The 18727-nt window shown below is 43.0% G+C and overlaps 1 protein-coding gene across 3 annotated transcripts; it reads left to right on the forward strand.

Moving 5' to 3' along the window:
- Positions 1–548: 548 nt before the first annotated feature.
- On the forward strand, positions 549–18727 carry INSIG2 (insulin induced gene 2). Of its 3 annotated transcripts, XM_075152785.1 has the most exons (7): positions 574–697; positions 4926–5266; positions 8179–8303; positions 10701–10867; positions 11297–11396; positions 11626–11775; positions 11884–14806. In XM_075152785.1, the coding sequence occupies exons 2-6, from the start codon at positions 5023–5025 to the stop codon at positions 11770–11772; spliced, it is 783 nt and encodes a 260-aa protein (XP_075008886.1). In that variant the 5' UTR covers positions 574–697; positions 4926–5022; the 3' UTR covers positions 11773–11775; positions 11884–14806. The 3 variants fall into 3 exon arrangements, with proteins under 3 accessions (XP_075008887.1, XP_075008888.1, XP_075008886.1); XM_075152786.1 differs by lacking the exon at positions 11626–11775 and having other exon boundaries at positions 549–697; XM_075152787.1 differs by lacking the exons at positions 11626–11775; positions 11884–14806 and adding an exon at positions 18496–18727 and having other exon boundaries at positions 570–697.

Here is an 18727-nt window from a genome sequence, read left to right on the forward strand (position 1 = left end):
AGAAGAATAATAATGAATATAATGTTATAATGAATATATATGATATATAAATGAATGTAACAGCATTATTCTCCTATACCCCTCCCCACATATATACAATAAACGCTACTTTTTTATTGCAATGCCTTTACTACTCGTTAGGACAGGTTAAAGCAAATTGTTTTCTGCTTCTCATTGCACGTTCTCCCCGAGAGGCCCCAGACTGGTGATGAAAATGTGGTTTCTGGAGTAACGAGCTGTGTCATTTTTGCCTCAATCCATAAAGCTCAGCACATGTGACAGCCCTTGCAGAATCAGGTGCCGAGGAAGCCGGAGCCAGGCCAGCAGCTTGAGCTGGGAAACGCCGGTTTCACCGTCCCCCTTCCTCCGACCGAAAGGCGCAGGAGGGGTGCCGCGCAGCCCCGCACCCCGCGCCCCGCTCAGCTGCCAGCAGCAGGACGGTACACAAAGCACGTTTGACCGCCAATTCTGCACGGCCGCGGTGGGCTCGGAGGCAGGCTCCCGCGGGCCGGCACCAAGGGGCGCCGCCGCCGCCGCCACCACAGGGGCCCTCACGGCGAGCCAGGCCCCGCTCCGCGCCCAGCCCGCCCCGCCGCCTCCCCAGTCAGCTGCTCGGCTCGGCGGCGCCCGGCGGGGCGCTGCGGAGGCTGCGCGGGGCGGGGACTGGCGCGGGGAGGGAGAAGATGGCGGAGGCCGAGTGAGTCCCGGGGCGGCGGCGGCTCCCGCGCGGAGGGGGCGGGTGGGCCGGCGCAGGGGGCGCGGGCTGGGGCTGTGCGAGGCGCGGGGGACGAGCCGGGCCGGGCGGGCAGCGGCGCCCCCCGGCCCCGTCCTCCCCGCGGGCGGCCGAGCCCTTGGCCGCCGGAGCCCTGCCTCGGGGCGGGGGTGGCGCCGGGCCCCGCCGCGGCCGGGCTGCTGGGGGCGCGGCGCAAGCGGCGGGCGGCCCGGCTGCCTGTGCCGAGGGGGGCCGTGGTTAAACCTTCTGCCTGGCGAGGCTTCGCCCCGGCAGGCGGGGCCGGGACGGCGGCCTGCGGGCTGGGCCCTGCGCGGCCGGGCCCGCGGCCCCTCCGCGGGCGTTGCTTAATGGGCCCGGCCTGGGCTGGAGGTGCTAACGCTGGCCTGAAGCGACCGGCCTGATGCCCGGGCGGAGAGGGCTCCTCGACCCGGGGGGTCCGGAGCAGAGCGGCCGGGAGAGCCGCCTCGCCTGGTGCCCGGAGAAGGGGGGTGGCTTGCTTTTGGCGTTGCCTCACAGAAGACAGATGGTTTCTTGTCATTTCACTATTTTTGCCATCTCCTGCGCGGTGTTGCTTAAATAAATCTTGTCTTTCTTGGCCCCGACTACACTGCGTTGTTTCTAATGTGTCTGTATCGTGTCAGAAGTTGTGAATCGCACACAGCAGAAGGCTCTTCATGGGCATGAAGAGCACTGGGAAGCCCTTGCAGGATGGATCTTCTAATTAGAAGACAGTTAAGTGACTAAGTGCTTTGAAAATTTCTAGGGTGATAATTTACTTGTTAACTTTTTGTGCGATGCCAGACATCGTGCGGTTGCCTTGCGAATCGTATATAATGCTGTCACATGGTATGTCAAAAAGCTTGGGTTGAAGCCGGGTGCCACCAAGGAGGGGAAGTGCAGCTGAGACTTGGTGGCGGTGCCAAGCCTGTAGCTTTCAGTGTGGTGTTACAGTTTTGAATATGCATTCCCAAGAGACGAAGGCTCAGAAGTAGTGTTGGTTCAATATGTGAACTGTTCCCATCTGAGCGGAAACCCTCGGTAAAATACAAGGCTTAAACGGAGAGAGACATCGTCTCCTCTGTCTGCAGGCACGCTAGCCTTCCAGTCCAGAAGAATGAGGTGATGTCTTCTTTAGAGATCTTAATTTCGGTTTTCATGAAAGGTGGCGACAGTAAATACCTTTGCCGTGCCTGAGCATCATCAACCCAGGCTGTTCGAGGCACTGAAGAATCTTTACATGAGTGTTGGTCACCTTGCTCCGTTCCCCTGTTGCTCTGTTTGTGGCATGCCGGAAGGTCTCGGAGCCAATGAGCGGAGAAAATTTGGAAACTGGGATAAAACAAATGGGAACAATATGTATAGGGTGAGAAACCAGGATGGAAACTGCTGCATCATGCTAGTTTGGGACCTTGCATGGCTTGTTATAAACATTCACCGACGCGTACCCACCCAAGTGCCCTTGCTGTGGTCAGGCTGTTTACCTCGTAGTAAAAAGCTGTTGCTGGTGCCTTGAATGACTTGCAGCTGCAGTGCTTGTATAAAAGCAGTAAGTGATTTCCTTGCATAGCAAAGTCCTGTTATGTGTTGATAAGCCTTTACAATTAAATATCATATATTTGCCAAATGATGTGTTAAATAAATGGAAGTTGGGTAAATGCAAGTTTTATATTTGAAACTGGTTTATGCCAGGATAAAATTGGACTTTTATTTGATCATCAGCATTTCGGGGGGGGGGGGGGTGGAAAAGATCTGATCGGTGTTTACATCACTATTGGCATGTGGGACAGTTGATGATTCTTGATTAAGTTGGAGATTGTATTTGAAGAATTACAAGAAGCAAAGTCCTGTTAGAGGAAGATATCAAGAGGTAGTATAAAATGGGGAAATAATGGCTGTGGGGAAATTATTAATTGATTTCATCAAAGACAGAGACTTGGGCTGATCTTGCTCAGTATTTTAGTTGATGATCTTGGTGCACAAAGTAGGATGCAGTAGTGATGTTTGCTGATGACCCAAAGCTGGGAACCGTTTGCAGGGCCAAAGAGGACTGAGATATCCTGCAGGAAAAACAGAGTGACGTTGAGTGTCAGAATAAATCATACCTATGGGCTGAAATTCAGCATGCAAGGTTCGGGGGTGGTACCGAGGAACAAGGAGTTCAGTAACAGGAAAGAAGAGAATGTAGTAATGGATCGCAGGATGTGAGCAACCGCTTTATGACAGTGAAAAAAGAAACTGTGATCCTCGGTGTGCAGCAGAAGAGGTCATTTAAAGAGAGACACAAAAGCGTGAACTTTCTTGTACAAGGCTGTGAGGGCTGAACCTGGGATTGTATACATCAGCTCTGGTCATGCATTAAAGGAAAAAAAGGGATGTGCAGACTTCAGGAAGTGCCAAGAGCTGTTGGGATGGTGAAGTGAGTGGAGAGTTAAGAGTTTAGCTTGTTTTCCTAGGCAAGCTAAAGCTAAGAAGGGATGTAACAGTTTAAAAGCCCCCATAAGGTACGGTGTTCCTGCGGAGTTTGTAATTGGGACTTACAGTCATGTATTGAAAAGACTCCTGTGAATTCCTGTGATCACCTGGTGGGCAAAGCCCCCAGGGATAGGGGAGACTCTCAGCTGAAATACTGATGTATTTGTCACTCAGTGCTTTCTTTCCTGGAGGCTAAATATACTACCCAAGCTCCACTGCCGTGCCATCCAGAGGATGGAAAAAAAAGTCTAGAGCACCTCCTTTTTGCTTGAGGGAAGTGTGTTGCAGTGCAACTGCCAGCGCCAGCCTTGGTGCAGACATCTGTTCAGCGTGAGTCAGGAAGCTGACTAAGAAGCGAGACACCATGGTTGCCCTCTTTCCCCTCAAGATGTGTTCATGATTACAAATAATGCGGAGAATTGGCCACGTAGAAGAGATCCTGTATTCTTAGAAGGACTCTGCTGCCTCCCTGAACTGCCAGTGGGAAGTTACGTGTGATCAGAACTTTTTTTTTTCTTTTGTTTTGCCTCTTGGAACCTTTTCTGATTGATGGAGGATGCCACGGCATGGTGTCGCATCTTCTGTGCAGTTACCTGTTGTATCTTAACTTCCCTTTTGGCTTTCAATCAGCAAAAGTGAATGCTGCGTCCTCTGCACTGCTGCTGCGTCTTCAGAGAGCTTCCTCGGGATCTGCTGAAGCCAGGGAGGAAGGGGGATGGATGTGGCTCCCCTTGTGCCCCCGTGGCCATAAGTAAGAGTTAACAAAAGCCGCCACCAGTTGGCAGTTTCAAATTTAAAAACAATGTCAGGGCTTTTTTTCTTAAGTTCCAGGTGGCTAAGCTGTCGATCAAAATAGTTGTTATACATGAATGTGACACTGAATCCATGTATAACAGGACTCTTGATGGACAGGTTTTTTTTAAAAGAGTGATTGGGATGGGAACTCTGCCATTCCTGTAGTGCTGGCAGAGTTACTCGTGTAGGACGCTACCTAGTGCACGGGCTGGGGGAGCTCCTTTTCCCTTCACTCTCAGGTTCTTTTGTGCCCGATTACAATTATGGTTTGTAATAACGTATGGCAGTTTTTACAAAAAGTGTGTTAATTCGGTAGGCATTTCTCTGTATTGAGATTACTTCTCTGGTTTGCTGAGTTGTTTCCTCTTTTCTGGGGTTACGGAAATGGATGCGCTGCGGGATTGCTGAAATTCGGACTCCATCCTGAAAAGTATTTCTCAGATTTCACTTTCCAGTTGAGAAATGTTTTCTGGCATCTCTTCAAGAAGAGATCTGTGAACCTCAGTGGCTGACTTGAAACTAAGGGCTGTGTTTACTTGCTTCTGAATTACATAATCTCCAGTTCTTGCTTAAAGGAGGGGAGAAAAACAATTTATTGTTACTGCCAAGCAAGCCTTTCTTCCATCTGATATCGGTTTCATTTTTTCACCTCTTCTCTGTGGTTTCACATTGCTAGCTGACCCATCCCACGTGTTTCCTCCTCCTCTGTCTCCTAGCAGACAAAGCTATTTGTTAAACCTGTTTTCTTTGTAAGGCATTTTTGCAGCTGTGGTTGGTTCTGCTCTCAAATGACTAACTGCCTCCTCAGAAAATTCAGAAAAATATAATAGCCATATTTTTTAACCCAATCTCCAATTTATTTAAGAGAAATATATTTAATGTTTCCTATATCTGCATTTTTCACCCTTTTTTTATTATTTTTCAGGGTTTGGATATCTCCTAATTGAGGAGCGTCGAAATACTGATTGCAAGTGAATCCTCCTCAGTCAGCCTGTTGGATGGCTCTGAGAACATAAGAAGTCATGGCAGAAAATAATGTAACGCCAACCTTACCAAAAAAGTGTGGCCCGTACATTTCATCTGTAACCAGTCGTGGCATGAATTTGGTAATTCGTGGTATAGTGCTGTTTTTTATTGGCGTATTTCTTGCATTAGTATTAAACTTGCTTCAGATCCAGAGAAACGTTACTCTCTTCCCCCCTGATGTGATCACAAGCATCTTCTCCTCAGCTTGGTGGGTACCACCTTGCTGTGGCACAGCGTCAGGTAAGTTCAGTCTTGTACGTATGCCTGGCGTGGAGGTGAAAGGGTGGATAGGTAGTTATATAGTTACAAAAAACTGTATAAAAGGTGTGGAAGATAAAAATTTCTCTTCCAGCATCTCTGCCCTTTCTGAGCTATTACTGTCCTTCTGCTCTCCCCGTGCATACACAGATATGCATGCATGTGTCCAGAAATTGTTGTTCTGCTAACTTGTTTTACTGTAATATCGTTAGCAGAGCATAACCTTTGCTTTTTCTGCTGGGTTAGAGTACTAATTTAACAGACTTTAGAAGGCGGTGCCACTTGTAACCTTGAGGCTGGATTACAAGAGTGTGCTCTACAGGCAGCCCTTGAAAATACTCTGGAAGCGTCAGGTTGCGCAGCACGCAGTACCTTGTTTTGAGCGCAGCAAACCACCCTGAGTAATGCTCCCTTTTGTGGTCCAGCTTTCCATTTGTTCCTCATTCCAGTTCGAGGTATTGCTTTAGGTCCGTAAAGCTGGGAGACCTGACTGTGTCTCAGGGACTTGAGGCCAGGCACGCAGTTTGCGGATGTAGAGCCATGTTGCAGAACGGAGCACCTCGGTTAGATTCATGTGTCAAGTCGGATGATGTGAACATGCTCCATTTCTCCATGACCATGTAGGGAGTTGAGGCTTTTGTATGTTTAGCTAGTTTAAGTGAGATGTGTACTGTAGGTAGTAAGAAATACCCCTTTTTCCTTTTCTTTCATCTTCAAGTATCAAGGCATATTTCATGTTACAAGCCTGATGAAATTTGGCTTTCTACTTGGCTCTGAAGATCACTGATCCCGTAGGTCTGTTTCACCCTTTACTAAGAGAATATTCTTATCAGCCGGTACTGGAGGATTCTGCTTTAGCGAACCTTTACAGTAAAGATGGTATCTTCCTAGAGGTCAGTTTTAATAAGATGGAAAAGCTCACGTTTCTGGGTATTAATATTAGTCAATAAACTCATGTTTTTGAGTTGGCATCACTGTTTTGCTAATGATAGTATTTAAGTCTATTTTTTCCCTAGTTGTCCAATTGATTTCTTTTTGATACCTTGTTGAAATATTACATCCCAGATGTCATAGAGGAGCTTGATTTGAAAGGAAACCCTCCAAATATCTCTCTGAATATGTCAGTTTTGTTCTCCTGTGGAGATGCATTTGGCATGTTATGGTGGCAGTTACACACCAGCTTTATCTACTAGTTGTCTTAGTCCTCTTTCTGTTGTCTTGCTGAAATTGTTGATTAGTTTTTGGGTTGTATCCTGCATTTGCTGCAGTTTTCTTTTATACTTTAAACTGATTGTCTTGACAAACATGTCTGGTAAAGATTTGATCTTTTATATATGGAGTAGTGGGGATTGAAATGACAGAATCCCAACTTGCAGCAGCAATGCATAAGGTCTGCAATGTTCACTGCAACGTTTGCATCAGGCTGCACCTTATGCTGTCACAGGTCGTCTCAGAACACTGTCTGCAGCTGCATATGGGGAAGTTGTGAACGCTAGGTCTTGCCATCATCTCGGAAGAAACTTGTGGGCCTTTCTGGTTCTGATGGGTTGATGGTTTTGATGGAAAGACTGGATATGGCTTGTGAAGTGTAGTCAGTCACCTACTAGGTATTTGCACTACTTGATTTTAAGCCACGTGATTTAAAGATATTATTGCCTTAATTGGCTTTTCCCAGCAGGAGTGACCCCTGTTGAGGTGTTTGAGTTCGTTCTTTTTCATTATCAATCTTCTCCATTTTCTTTCCTTATCTTCTCTGCTAGCAGACATCCAGGGAACCTCTGTGGTAGATGCTGATAATTCACCCATTTTCTTACCATTTGTACTTGCACAGCCTTCCTGGAATTGACATGAACATTTCTGTGCAGTATGGTTTATTATTATGAACAGAATAAAGGTATTTTGCATATTTATAATCAGTGGTGATCGAGGCTGCTTTCAGAGAAGTCCTTTCATCCGTCACTGTTATTAGTCATCAGTTTGCCCCAGTGCCTTTGGCAAGAAAATTGCTCAGGGAGTTTTTTTTCCTCTCCAGCTTTACCGGTGGTTTATTTTCCTGGATCCTGGAGATCAGTTTCCTCTCTGGCAGAATAAAGAGCATTTGCCACAACGTACCTCCAACAGCATGCCAGACTGAGGGCACTGGAGACCGTACCGATGACTCAGGCTCTGCCCCCCTCCTGCAGCACCAGTTTAACATTAAGCACCAGTGTTATTCCTCAGCTGTATTGGTAACAGTCTTTTTAGCTGCAACTGCAGCAGAGAACGCATTTATGAAGAAATGTTCAAAGAGCATAGCAGTTCCCTGGGGTTGAAAGTCCTGTGTGCTTTCTGTATTCAACAGCTGCTGTAGGCTCTTAGCTTTCCCTCTTCTGTGTGAGCCTTTATAGTAGCGTTGAAGAAGAGAAAAACATCATCCAAACAGAAGTTGCTTGTAACAACAACAAAAGAAGACGCAAAATATTGATGTTGTAAACCACGCTCAACCCTTACTGTGGTGTGTTTGTTTTGCAGTTATTTAAACATGTATGTTTGATATGTGGGCTTTTCAGAAGTGCCAGCCTGCAAGCCATTACTGCTCTTTTTGAACTACAATGTGAAACTGCAGATTTTGGTAGGGTGCAGAGCTCTTTCATCCTCCACCCCTAGTTCTCTGTTTTGTTGCTTCTGGTCACTGCTGCAGTGGTTGAAGATGCTGCTGAAGTTTTACAGGGCTTTTAAAAATAATGACATTGTTTGAAATTCCTCTTCTTTCACAATGTATGTTTTGTACTATTTATCCTTAAAAGATCTGTTTTGGTAGTCACAACAATTGTCAAAGTCTAGATAGTCTTTATTTTAGTTAAATATTGCCAGTGCCTTAACTTGTGGGCATTTTTTCTTTCCTGTCTCCACAGCTGTGATTGGGTTATTGTACCCATGCATGGACAGACATCTGGGAGAGCCACATAAATTTAAGAGAGAATGGTCCAGTGTAATGCGATGTGTAGCAGTCTTTGTGGGAATAAATCATGCCAGCGCTGTATCCTATATTCTAATGAAATTGGCGGTAACAAATGGGTTTCCACTAAAACAAAGCTCACATAGTCAGTCATGGTGAATTGTTAAAGATATAATGTGCGGCATTTTTGCAAGGGAAATGCAGAATACGTGTTAGTGTTAAACTGTCATAGCAGTAGTATTGGAGCTGGTAAGTCTTAGGTCTTTTCATTCTGAAAAATCTTTTCTTTAGAAATGTCTCAATATTAGACTTTGTCTTACTTACAGTCTTTATTTTCTTTGAATAATTGAGTAAGTGCGGGGAAATATTTATGTGGTAGATATTACAGAAAAATGCTTTAATACATTCCAAGGGTTCATGTCCTTTTAACACCGTAGTAAGAGGTTGAAGTCTTGAGGTCATCAGTGAAGCACGTGCTCCTTGCAAAGAATGGGGAAAACTCAGGACCAGGTAATACTCAGGACTATACAAAGCGAGTAAGCGCTGTTACCTCATTCTGCAAATGATGCCTTGATGCTGGGAGAGTAGTTACGGTTCCTGTGGTCATTCAGTAAGAGCAATTAGAAGTCAGTCAGCATGTTGCAGTATGCAGTACATTATACTCCTCCTAATTGTGTAGCTATTCAGATACATCCTTGCACAAGTGTGCTCAAAACTGGCGTCCCTTCCCTCTGAAGCAGCTGGGGATATGCTGGGTGACAGGGTGTTTTTCACATGGACTGACACACCTTACTGGCAGTGCTGTGAGTCTTAGTGGTTTTGTGTAGTCATGTCTAGTGCCTCCTCTGTCGGGTAAAACCAGGATCTGTCTGTGAAAACTGGGTTCTTGTAAACTAATTAGAAAGAAAGTTGATCATCTCTGGAACTCTCATCTCCTTCAGTGTCAGCTCCAACACGGTTTGCAGAAACCATGCTAAGAAGTTCTGATTGCATGCTATTGAATCTCCTCATTTCCAGGAAAAGAGGGCAAATTAAGTGAAAAATGTGAGAGCTGGCTGAATTTTTACTGAGGTGGGTTGGCCCTCGGATGGGGTTCGTTGCTGTTTGGTTTTGTTCCCACCAGCCATCCTATCCAGTATGGCCGGATGAGCTGGAGCTGCCAAGGTTCAGAGTCATTCCCACTGTCCCTCATAAACCTTGCTCTCCTGGCCAGAGATGCGTTCATCTGGTCCTGTGGTTCTCACCGACCTGGACTGTACCAGTTGTGTAAGCACATGCAAGCTTCGCTGCTTTTAAGAAATACAAGAGAATTGACAGCTTCCCTCTGCATGGGTCAGATTATTTACAGCAAACCTTCTTGCAGTTTTCTAACAGCTGTTACACATATTCCAGGACTTCATTAATGTACTGTCTGTATTTCCTCCTTGACAGCTCTCCAGACTGCTTTCTTTTCAGCTTATTACCAGTTCTGCACATTACCATATTTGGTGTCTTTTTTGGTCTTGTTTGACTTTTTTTCTGATGCTATTGATTTTATCCTGTAATTATTTATTTCAGTTAGTTGAACTTCTTTCTCATTTCCTCTAGGTCTCTCTCCAGGTCTCTGTGAGAAAGTAGGGCAGTGTTTTTATGTTGTCATCCCATAAATTTGCTTTCAGGCTTACACAATTTGACAGCCTTCTTTTTAATAATCCATTTTTGACAGGAGTAGTGAGGATGAGTTAGTATTTCCAAAACATTTTGAAGAATGTGAAACACTGCAAAGATATTTGGAGTGACTTCACACTTTTATCACAGAGTTGACAAAACTGATTTTCAATGTTGATTTACGTGAATACTTTCACAGTAATATTATTTACATTTTGTTCTATAGAAAACATTAACACTTTTAATGTTTAGCTGAATGTAAACTAGCATGTAAATTAAACAAAATTGCAATTAAGTAAGAGTGACAAATACTTTTTTTTCAGTAAATTCTTGTTATTTAGAAGAGTCTAATGCTAGATTTAAGATTTCATGGTTAGTGTAATAAAGGACTGGGTAAGGATGAGATGTCCTTGCTCTGAACAGTAACGTGTGCATTGTATGTCTGTATAAAACGCCTGCATTATCTGGTAGGTGTATAGAATCATAGAATAGTTTGGGTTGGAAGGGATCTTTAAGGGTCATCTAGTCCAGCTCCCCTGCCCTGGGCAGGGTTATCTTCAACTAGATCAGGTGCAGTCTCTTCACTCTTGTAAGTGCTAAGACCCTAAAAATGTGAAGAAGTGTCATAAGTTTTCAGTTTCCTGATGTATTGGCAACACTTGCAGGGCTTATTTCCTCATGCCTGATAGCCGTGTTATAGCTGATACTGCTAGTGCTGTATTTTTTATGGTATTTTTTTTCTGTTGTGCCAAAATAGGATAAACAGAATGAAGAAAACTGCTTTACACTTGTATATGATATTTCCAAGCTTATCCTTAACAATCCACACAGAAAGTGGATTTTGCCAACAATATCCAGTTGTCTCTCACATTAGCAGCCCTGTCAATTGGACTGTGGTGGACATTTGATAGATCACGAAGTGGCTTTGGTCTTGGAGTAGGAATTGCTTTCCTGGCCACATTGGTGTCACAACTTCTGGTCTACAATGGAGTTTATCAGTAAGTATTTACTCCTTTAAGGTTAAATGTTAGTTTCCTGAAGCTATAACATAAAATCAGAATAACTGAGAAGGTAGAATTTGACATGATTTCCAAAGCTGCCAGCACTTAATTTTGAGTGTGATATAAATTGGACTGTTCATGAAAGCTTTTATGTGTATGTGAGTGAGACTTTTAGTTGGAAGTTGCTTATTTCAATAAAATTGCTACCTTACCAACAATGTAGCATGCTTTTTTTTAGTTGAACAAATGCGATTATAATCAATAAGAAGCTTGCTTTGTTATTTGCTGCAAGTAATTAAATTTCAATAATACATGTCTTTTTTAGTTGAAATGTCCTAATATTTAAATGTATGGATTTGTCTCATGTGGTTGGAGGACTCTATGTATTGCACAACATTGAGCTCAAAAATGTGTGTTCTTTTCCAGATACACATCTCCAGATTTCCTTTATGTTCGTTCCTGGTTGCCATGTATATTTTTTGCTGGTGGAATAACTATGGGCAATATCGGCAGGCAGCTGGCAATGGTAAGTTTGGAGGGGGGGGTCAGTTGACTTCTAGTAAAAGTTTTAATCTACCTGTTATTTCTTCCTTGATATATACCAACCAGCTATTTGACTTGTGGATGTGGAGTAAGGTAGAAATCAGTAATCACTGCTTTTTGATCTAGTTAGTGAGCCGTTAGTACTGTTATTCAGAGCACAGCCCGTGACCTTGCTCTGTACACTCTCAGTTACATACTTGTAGTCTTTTCAGGTCCAGGAGCTAAATAAGAGCTCCCGTGTTTGTGGAGAAGTCAGGCCATCCCTTAAGTCTGAACTGCTCTTTTGCTGCTCAAGGAGACAGAAATTGCAGCCAACAGTGTGTGCACAGAACATAGGGAGACCAAACTTTTCTGGGTGAAGTGTAAGCTAAGCTATTTTATCAGTCATTTTGTAGAAACATCCCCCTCATAGCAGTCTTTTTCATTAGTTATGTAAATTAATATTAATTTTGTCAACTTCTGTCTTTCAGTATGAATGCAAAGTCATTGCAGAGAAGTCTCACGAGGACTGAGGAGAAACAATATGCACCTTTTAAACAGGAAAATATCTGACAAATTACTGTCAGAGGAGCATAAGGAACACTTGACTATGAAATTGCCAAAATGCAATTTTTTTTTTCCCTTGAGTGGTATACTTTACTGCAATCTGTGATTGCTGCTTCTATAGAAACCTTGATGTCTGATTTTGATTACTGTGAAGTTACAATAATATGCAATACATTTGACGATATTGGTTCAATTATAGGATTCTCTTTTCCAAATCTAAACTGAGTTTACCATAAGTTCTTCTCTGTCCATAACGTTGCAGTGCCAAACTGAAACTTTGCACTACGTTTCTGTAGCTGAAACTTCTGCTTCACTTTGTCTTGAAAGTTTTGAGGAATTTGTTCTTAATAGCTCAGTGAAAGACAGGGGATTCAGATTTAGGAAAGAAGATCTTCTCTTTCCATGATGGTAGCCCATAGTATCTTTATGAAATTCATGGATTACAGGTGAGCTTTGATGCAGTAAGTAACTGGTTTCTGCCTATTAACATGCTGTATCATTCTTCTTACTCACATCACAGGTGGGGAAACTTAACACGGATTGTATAGGTTATTGCCGTATCATTTCATTCGTCTGTGGTACATGCCCGGTATCACAGAATACAGAAACGGAAACAGAGGCTAGAAATTGGCTATTTTTTGCTATGGTACAACCAGTATACATGTTTGTATATGAATTTGTGTGGACCATCATCAAATGTGGACAGATTCTGAAACTACTTGTGTTGAGTAACGGGGTACAATTCGGGTCATTCTTGTACAGTTCCTTAAGCTGACTTGTGTTGATCCCCTATTAAAAAAAAAAAATCTTAGGGAGTTTTTATTACGAAACTTAATTTTGCTGAACTAAATCAGCCACTACCATATAGTGTCATAAAACTCTGTTACCAATGTTAGTCTTGATAGTTCTTGTCTACTACCTGCTCTGTTTGCAAGGATCAGCAGAAGGAGGCAAGGCTGTATTTTAGGTACTGAGGTAGTCCTTATTGCTGTGACTGTGGTCCAGGCAACCATAAATGCATTTGTTCTCATAGGAATTTTCTGAGATAGAGAAATACTGTTACCTTTTATAGGTGGCTGTGCACAGAAAGTCTGATAGGACAGAGAACTGAAATAGGCTGCATGCTAATTGGTTCCCTCCTTAAGAAGAAGGATTTGAGTGTGTGACCCATATTTGGGGGCATACGTGGAATTTCCTCTTGGCTTTGCAGCCAAGGCCGTGAGATAAAAGAACTTGTGCCAGAAGGCAGAAAGCAGACTTCAAGAGGACACTGCTAACCTGTGCCAGCAGTGAATTTGGCATGGGATATCTCCACTTTGTTTTCCCCCTTCTGTCTCTGTGTTGATGTTGTTTTAATGTATTCGTTTTCCTTCTTTGTCTTGAAGTACTACTTTTTAAATCTTCCATGAAAGGTTTATAAGACATGTTACAGTCACCTAGGGAGGCTGGAGTTGGTCCAAAGAACAAATAGATATTTAGACAAGTTTTTATTAATAAATGTGTGTATGCATTGTACACGAAGCTTGAAATAGGCAACTCTTTTTCAGTCTTACATGCTTATCTCTAAGTCTGAAAAGTATGCAACGGAGTGCTTCCAAAAGCAATGTAACAAAAGGGGTAGTCACAAAAGGAAAATTTCTTGAATGGGGAAGTGTAAAAATAATAAATAAGCAAATGATGTATAAAGAGCTTGGTTCTGCAGCTCCACAAAGTTTCATCAGCTTATCATGGTTCTATGACAATTCAACACCTGAATCACACTTTCATTGGGTAACGTTTCAGGAAAGCACTTACAGATGTGCTTTGCTTTAAACAGAGGTAGAACATGTTTAAGTAGATCTCTGACAAGAGATTTTCTTTTAATCAAACCATGTGGCAATAAGAAGCATTTTATTAATAAAACCAAGAAACTGTTAGGGCATGAACTAAGGGTGAGTTTCCTTAGGCAGGCTCTGGCATTTCACTGAAGAAGCTATTGGGTCCCTTTCCGTACAGTATTTGGCCTCATCCGCCTTCTTTACTTAAACAAATGGCTTCAGCTTGGTGGGCAGCGTGATGAGTCCCTCTTGAATTATCAGGGCGTGAATGGCATAAAAATTCAGATGTTTCTTATCCTAACTGTAGGGAATAACATGGTACCTCAGTAGCGGGTGCGCTGACTTGGTAAACAATTTACTTTCATTGTGACCAGTAAGTGTATACAGCTGGAATTCACTTGGTGGTAGAACTGCTTTTACCTGCCAGTCTAAATATTTACACAGAAGAAGCCTTGTGTATGTTAAAATGTGCAGTATGTGAGAAGTGGTTGTTGTGCATCTGTGGCACCCACTTTACAACACTTCGCACTCAGATTCATCTAAACCTGATTAGACTGTGCTGTCCACTAACTTCTTTTAAATTTCATTTTGGAAATTTTGAGCATGTTGTGCAAAGGCAGTAATCATCCAAAATAAATTTGGATGGAGTCCTTTATTATATGTGTTTTATTATTTTTATTCTTATTTCACTAAAGTTGATACAAGATTCACATCTTGGATGTCATATTTTTTCAAACTGCATTGTAATTTTATGGCTGATGTGTTCAAACCCTGAAAAAGGTTCATGATGAGAATGCTGACACGGCCTTAACTGTAGTGGTGTGAACATGCTGCTACTGTATAGCGTGTAATTATAACATTAGACTGTCTTAAAAATGTTGTTCAATAGAGAATGAATAAGGTATATTTTAGATACAACTTTATAAGCACTATAACCTCTTCACTAACTAAGCATTGTAAGGTCTATGCTGTTTAAACTGGCAAATTGCTGTTAAAAGCAAAATGTGCATTAAATACAATTACAACCTTGTTTGATAGGTTTCTTCTTTCTTTAAGAAATGATACTGATTTTTTAAAATACGCTGAGTTGCCTTCTATCAGCAATCTCGTAATAATTTTGACCATTGAGCCGGCATATTGGTTGCACAAAACACCTGTCTAGAAATACTAAAAAAGAAGCAGGCAAGATCAAATCGGCAGCGATTCTATCATAATTAGCATGCTGAGCAGCCTTTGAAAATTTGCCCTTTTGAATCTGCAATGGGAATATTTGAGCTGGGGGAAAATAAGCCAGATAACTTCAGTTGCAATACAGAAAATAGAGATTTAGATATAAATAGCCCCTATGAATATGAAAAAAACCATGAACGGCAGACAATCCCTTAATATGTTGTTATTTATTAATGTTCCGGTCTGGATATGAACTGAATGTTATTCTGGTATTCACAGACTGTCCATTCGCAGTGCTCATCATGCTGTCTCAAAAAAGATGTAACAAATAGAGGTTTAGAAATGTGTAATGAAAAAGCCTCCAGGCAGAGGTGAAGAAAGGGTGGGGAGCGAGGTTCATCAGTATTTGCGATGCAGTGCCCACAGCAGGACGGCAACACAAGTCCAAGTTGGAAAGAGCACAGGGGGAGATGGAAAAGACCCATGTTTGTGTTGGATGGGGCAACCTGTGACCCAAAAACCTGAACTCTGCTGTCAAAACGCAGCGTCCTGGGCATGCCAAGTGTCTGACCAGGCAAATTACAGCCAAGGATAGGAATAACCATAATTTTACCTGCTCATAGCGCTAAGTTCAGTCAAAAGCACGCTGGCAAAGCTGCTTTGCTGGAGAGTTTACCTCTCCCTTTCATCTGCCGCCTCTCCATGAGAGCATCGCGCAAGGGAATGGAAACTTCAGGTCCTTCCTCCCCAGGTTCAGCCCAAGGGTGTCAAATGGAAAGTTGCCCATTTCGGGGGGAACATTCCAATCGCCGGGCTGCCAGGCTCTCATGAAATGTGTCTTGTGCCTCCCTTTGTAACGTGGCTGCTCTAAGTAGCTGGAAGGAGAGTAAAGAAAGAAACTTTTCCTCGGTAACTTCTGTACCCCCCTTCCGCCATCTGGCTGGGAGCCACCGCGGGGACCTGTGGGCATACACCAGCCTTCCCTTTTTATCTCTCCCAGCATGAAAGGAAGGGACATAATTTTACCAGCTGCGTCACCCCGGATATTTGCATATGCTTTTTACATTTTGGAGCAGTGTTACCAATAATTCCTAATGGTAACTGATGAATATAACCTGTGGAAATGATGTTAAATATCAAATATAATGCTTACAAAAGTACATGCACAGCTGGGCAGAGGGAACGCGTGTCTCGCCGTGGGAATAGCTATCTAATGTTGTTAGTTTTGATGCCAGTACTAAATGCAAAGCATGAGTAATTTTGCAGCTTAATGTTCAGTACTAAACAGTAAATGAAAGGTCAGTCCAACATGTTAACTGTCATGGAATATAAACACTACTTTAATTGCTTCATGCAGCCGGCTTGGATTTTTGGTGTGTCTGTTGTCACGTTTTGAGCAGCATGGTCCAGAGCCTTGTCCTGATTACCTCCCCCTGGTCAAGTGACAAAACCTCAAATTAAAGGATGAACTTTATGCCTGGGCTTTTCAGGCAGCATACTGGGAGTTTGTGCTTTGAATGCTTAAAAGCCACACTGGGGAAGAGGTAGGGGTCATTTCTTGATCTGATTGGAGCCGAAATCCGGATTGAAGTGTAATTTTGCATTTTCTTGAGGTTTTCCTTTCTTGCTCTTCGTTTCTGAAGCGCAGAAGTTTAGCAGCTCCTGTTGCACTTTCACACTTATTTTGGTTTTTTTAGCCTGCCCAGCACTGTAGCAGATAGGAAACAACATATACAAATAAGAAAAATTATAAAGGGAAAGGGCTGCTACTAAGTTTCCCCAGGCCACGCCGGTTGGGAGCTCCGTGGTGTGCTGTGTGCCATGCACGTCAGGGTCAGACGCACAACCTGCAACGCCCCCAGATCGAAGTTGATGGGATTTGCTTTCTGTACCGGCAGCAGTTCTGCCTTGACTTTGCACTTAAAAACTCCTATTCAGGGAGTGACTTGTACCGTAGTTATGCAGGGGTACGTGTCCGCATTGCAGAGTATTTGCAACGGCAAAGTCCACAGCTATAGCCATAGGTCTGCTTTTTTATGAGTTTGTTGCTAGAAATCCTGAAATTGTGCCTTTTAAGCAAATATGGCAAAATATTTGTTGAAAGAAAATCTGTATTTATAAATATGTTGCTGTCTGAATTCACAACGTAATTCTGCTATTTCTGTTCTTTGATTAGTTCAATGTACGCCTTGTGTTACGTGAGATAAACCTACGTTTCAGATATTTAATACTTTTTTGGTAATCGAACCTCAAAGCAAGATTTGTTTCATGCAATTATTCAGGGAAAATGTGTGAACTAAAAAGAAAGCTGGGAGGAATAGGGTTGCAACTTAATTTACCAGATAGAAATTATGCAGAAAAGCTCCAATATTTTGCATAATGTTGCAAGAAAGGACAGCAAGTGATCGTACTGATTTCATCCTGAGTTTCAAAACAGGAGGGGAAGGGGAGCCTTACAGATGCAGGGCATTTGTATTGACTTGTTCTGATCTTCAGCTGTTCTCCAAAGGCATCCCTTTATTGGCCGTGATCACCAGAGCATGTTTTGGCTCATCTCTTTTCCTCTAAGCCAGCTGTGCCAGTTGTTCCCTCAGTAACTAGGGATGCCCGGGGTAAGCCTGGCCACGCCACCAGAGAATTAGTAGGAAAATGGCTTTAGCAACTTCTAGCTGTGATTGACACAGTCCTTTTGAGCTCTGTGAGAAACTGGTGATCTGGCCCTAGGCACTTCGGTTGGTAATGGTGAGGTAAAGGTGAGGGATGTGACCACATGGTGTTCAGGTGGGGCTGAGAGTCCCTGTAAGGACGTTAAGTGCATATGTCCATCCTAGGTTCCAACGAAAAGCAAAGTTGCCCTGCTCTACAGACCATCATTTCTTGTCTGGAGTGGTGAAACCTGCCGTCAGTGTGCCAAAGAGGGAGGAATATGCTTTTTTCCTCCTCCTTACTCTTCCTTTGCACAAATACATAGGAGCCTGAGCTACGGACAGTTAATCCCGTTCTTGGACCCAGGACTATTTATGGGCTGGGTTAGCACTGAAAGACTCCACTGTTTTCTTTTTAAAAACAAATGCTTGTTCTGTGCTGCATGTCAAGTGCAATCATTGCTGAATGAACTGACATGCAAAGCCAAGTTCTCAGCTGAACTGGCGTAGCTCCATCGATTTCAGTGGATATGCGGCCGTTCATGCTATCGGGAATTTGGCCCACTGTGTTTGAAAGGGATGAAATTGTTTAGACCTCACTTCTTTTCTAATGTGATACAGGTCAAAAAAATTCCTACATTGTGCAACAAGTAAGAGCAGCACACTGCAGAATGTGCCTTTCCCTCTTCCCTTTCACCACTGATGAAAACTGTCATCATTTTCTGTGACTTACAATGTGTGCTTTTTATATGGTATATCAGCTCTTCAGGAGGACTGACTTATAAAAATCAGATCTGGCAGATCAGACTAATAATGATGCAAATGCAAAATGTTGGCTGCTGATGAGCTTGTTGTCATAAATGCTTGCCACAATCTTGCTTTTTTTTTTTTTTTTTTTGTCCAGTATTTCGCTTGTAGGAAATTCAGCTGAGGATTTGTTTTGGACCTGTGCCTGTTCTGATTAAACTGGAGAGAGTGAAATAATACTGCTTTGTGTGGTTTCAAGCCCCGCTTACCAGCCAGTTTCCTCAGATCAGTGTAACAAGCGAAAATGCAGCTGGAGTAGTGGCTTGAAGAAGAGGAATTGAAAGATCCTGAAGACTGGTGTTTCAAGGACATGAATTAATGTAGTGATG

Source organism: Calonectris borealis, chromosome 6 (assembly GCF_964195595.1).
Source record: "Calonectris borealis chromosome 6, bCalBor7.hap1.2, whole genome shotgun sequence".
In the NCBI taxonomy this organism is placed as follows: Eukaryota; Metazoa; Chordata; class Aves; order Procellariiformes; family Procellariidae; genus Calonectris; species Calonectris borealis.